Source organism: Fukomys damarensis, unplaced genomic scaffold (genome assembly GCF_012274545.1).
Source record: "Fukomys damarensis isolate Sample0158 unplaced genomic scaffold, DMR_v1.0_HiC HiC_scaffold_18, whole genome shotgun sequence".
Classification (NCBI taxonomy): Eukaryota; Metazoa; Chordata; class Mammalia; order Rodentia; family Bathyergidae; genus Fukomys; species Fukomys damarensis.
The window spans coordinates 21,496,682-21,500,455 of record NW_022900930.1 but is presented as its reverse complement, the minus strand read 5'-3'; the positions used below and the strand labels follow the sequence as shown (position 1 = coordinate 21,500,455).

General features: G+C 35.4%; 1 protein-coding gene across 1 annotated transcript in view; it reads left to right on the top strand.

Annotated features, from left to right (window-relative positions):
* The first annotated feature begins 1,404 nt into the window (after positions 1-1,404).
* Positions 1,405-3,774, top strand: part of Snx25 (sorting nexin 25) — a 96,339-nt gene continuing 93,969 nt past the window's right edge. The window contains exon 1 of the mRNA XM_010619750.3: positions 1,405-1,428. Within this exon, the coding sequence (XP_010618052.1) occupies positions 1,414-1,428 (15 nt within the window). The 5' untranslated portion in view covers positions 1,405-1,413. The remainder of the gene's footprint in view (positions 1,429-3,774) is intronic.

The following is a 3,774-nucleotide window of genomic DNA, read 5'->3' as shown; positions in this document are numbered from 1 at the left end:
TCCTTGGGAAGGAGATTAACATTGTAAAAAAAGTTAAACTATAACTTTGGAACCATATAGGAACCTATATGTAATATACTCCTTTGAAAATTTTAAATCATATATACCTACATTATCCTTTGTGGAATGCATAATCTTTTAAATAGTGCAACTGTTATTATTTCAAATTTAAATGAATCTTAGAGAAGTGGACATGTTCATTATAATCCAGCAAGTGCAAGTTGATAGCAAAGAATCAATTATGTTCTACGTCTTCCTTGGTTTTTATTTAGTTCCCTAGCCACTCATATGATGTTCTTTGCTTTTGCCCTAAGTAATGAGACTGTGTCTCAGCCTGAAGCATGTTTGAGTTTCGTATTTGTTCAGAGAAAAGATCTGATTTCATGTATCTTCATAAAATCTAGTCTCAGGACTTATCTTAATAGATGACCATCTTTCATTCTGGAAGTATAATTAGAACCTTGATTTTTATACTTGTTTCATGCAGGCAGATTTCCCTAGAGCCTAAATATAACACATACTTCATCATTCATTTTTTGGCAAGTCCATTTTAGGTAAAATTATGGTGCAGATTCATACTTTGGGAATCTTAGTTTGCTTTTTTTGTGCTGAGTGTCCGTGAGGGAAGAGAAAGCCCTGACCTGCCTCTTCATCCTTCATGCTACCTTTATGTCTCTTATTTAGTTCTCTCTTGGGAAGTACTGCCTGGAACATAGTAACTGGGCCTTCAAAACACATGGTTTAGGGTTCAAAAAGTTAGAAAGTGAATTTTCCAGTTTACGAAAATCTCCGTTCTCCACCTCTCTATACTGTTGTCCCTTCAGTTTCTTCTCAGCTGGTGGAGGACTCCTCTTATAAAGCCCTAGGAAAATTTTGAGATGTTAAATCATTTGAATAAAGTTAGACTCTAAATCCACTCATATTTCTTAGACACATTTAGTATTTTTTGGAACATTTTTGGTAGTGTTATACTTAGAAACTAGCAGAGAGATGAAAATATTTTACATTTTAAATGGGAAAAAAAGATGAGGACAAACTAAATGTAGAATAAGATAATAGTTAAACTGGTATGAGCCATTCAAAACATTATGTGCTAAGTTTTTTCTGTTATAGAAAAGATGCTCATATTCTAATACAGAGTTTTAAATGCCAGATACAGAATTGTGTGTGTAATTTCTTTTTTAAAAAAAATGCAAAAGGAAAGTACCAATAATGAATAATCAGACGTTGTACTTTGAGTGTATTAACTCAGTGCTCACATTAGTCCTAAAAGGTAGTCACTATTGTTGTTTCTCTTTTATAGATGAGGAAACTGAGGTACAGAAAAGTAACTTGCTCAAGGTTCCACAGGAAGTAGACACACCAATTTGAAGAAAAGACACCAAAATTCCAGTAGTTAGTTATTATCTCTGGATGATAATGGTACAGGTCAGCTTAATTCTTTACATCTGTGTCATAAAATGTATCTCTACTATCTATATAGTTGGAAGCATTTTAATAAAGAAATTTTGGCATGTTCAGAATCTAGAAAAATAAAAGTATGAGAAAATTTGTAGGTTTGAATTTCAAAAAATACCTTCCCTTATATATAAAAAAGAAATTATTCTCAGTTTAAAGTTGGAAAATCTGGTGTGCTATTGTATAGTTACAAGGATGGGGTTTGTATAATTACAAAGAAGGGGTTTGTTTTGGTTGTTTTGAGGCAGGTTCTCCCTTTGTAGTTCAGGCTGGCCTGCAATTTGTAGAGATCCTCCTGCCTCAGCCTCCCAAGGGCTGGGATTACACGCATGTATGCATCACCACGCCCGGCTCTGTCTGTTTTTGAGACAGGGTCTTACAATGTCACTCAGCTTGGCTTTGAACTCCTGGACTCAAGTGATTCTCCTACTTTAGCCTCCCAAGTAACTGAAAGTACAGGCATGCACTGTACCTGGTTTAGAAGAAAGGATCTAAAATGTCTTCACCATAAAGAAATCATAAATGTTTGAAGAGATAGATACTTTCAACCTGATTAAAACATTATACATTGTATAGGTATATCAAAGCATCACATGGTACCCCCATTGATATGTGTGCATAATTGTTATGTTTGAGTTAAAGATAAATTTAATTTGAATAAAGAGTTAAAACTCCAGTAAAAAAAAAAGCAAAACACAAACACCACTACTTTCTATCAACGCAGTGCTCTCTAAATGACCTCCTGGAATGTGTCTGACAATTTTCTTTTATTGATAAGGAAAATAATAATAATTCTTTGGTTCATGATTAACCATAAGAAAGTATCATGCTGTAGCCGGGTGTGGTGGTGTATGCCTGTAATCCCAACACTCGGGAGGCTGAGGCAGGAGCATCGCTGTGAGTTTGAGACCAGTGTGGACTACATAGTAAGTTCCAGGTTGGTCTCAACTACGTAGTGAGACCCTGTCTCAAAGAAAAAAAAAAAAAAAGGAAGAAAGTACCATGTTGTAAAACCAGGTTTTGTTTTGATACTTAAAATACTTAGCCAGTAAGAGTATAAAGGCACACTGCAAGAGGGCACACTCCGGAAGATGAGTGTTCTCCATAAAGGATAGCCTCAAAGGCAGAAATTTTTCAGTCCTTTTTGCTTTCATGTCCATTATTGCTGCCCCTTTAAACTTGATACTACAGATTGAACTCAGGGTCTGTGCATTCTAAGCAAGCACCCTACCCCTGACCTAACTCCCAGACCCCACTGAAGTCTTTAGTATGGACGCTTAGCTTCTACACTCGTAATCACTTCTCTGGTTCTTGTTACCATCTTTTGTCAGTCTTCGTCTGATTAGATGGCATTTCAGGTTTCTTAATTTTTTCTTAGTGAATGATTGCATTCATTGTGGGGAGTTGGTACACGTACAGGACACATTTAATCCTTTGTATGCACCCCCATCTCTTGGTCCTCTTCTCGTGTGCAAAAGATCTTATCTTCCTGTTTCCCATTGTCTGTCTTTTATGTTGCTCTTTATTTGTACGTTGGTTTCTCTTATAAGAGAAACTGCAATATTTAAGATTGGGTTGGATTTATTTTATTTAACATTATGGTCTTTAACATTAAGGTGCATCTGTTTTCCTACAGATGGCTTATGTATCCTTCTTTATGGCTGAGTAGTACTCTACTGTGTGTAAATACCATATTCTCTTTATCCATTAATTTGTTGATGGACACATAGGCCATTTCTAAGATTCAGCAGCTACGAGATGTATGCTATAAACGTGGGTATGCATGTATCACTTTAGTATGACATCTTTAACTCTTTTGAGACAATAATTAAAAGGGTAATAGCCAGGTGAAAGGTAATTTCTATTTTTTGAGGAATCCCCACACTAATTTCTCTAGTGGTTGTACTTGTTTGTATTTCCAACAACAGTGTAGAAGTGTGCTTTTCCCCTGTGCCTTTGCCAGCATGTTATTCTTTGATCTCTTGATGATAGCAAAGACGGAATCACGGTGTTGTTTTAATTTGCATTTCTCTAATGGCCAGACATGTTGAACAGTTTTTTATGCATTTATTGGCTATTTGTACTGCTTCTGAGAAGTGTATATTCATTTCAACTTCCCATTTTTTGACTTTTATTTTGGGTGGTCCAGTTTATGTATTTATTTTTTAGTTCTGTATATATTCTAGATATTAGTCCTCTGTCTGAGGTGTAGCTGGCATGTTTTTTTCCCATTCTGCAGGTTGTCTCTTTCCCTTGATGTACAGAAGCCTTTTCATTTGATATACATAATTCCATTTGTTGATTCTTTTTTTTTTT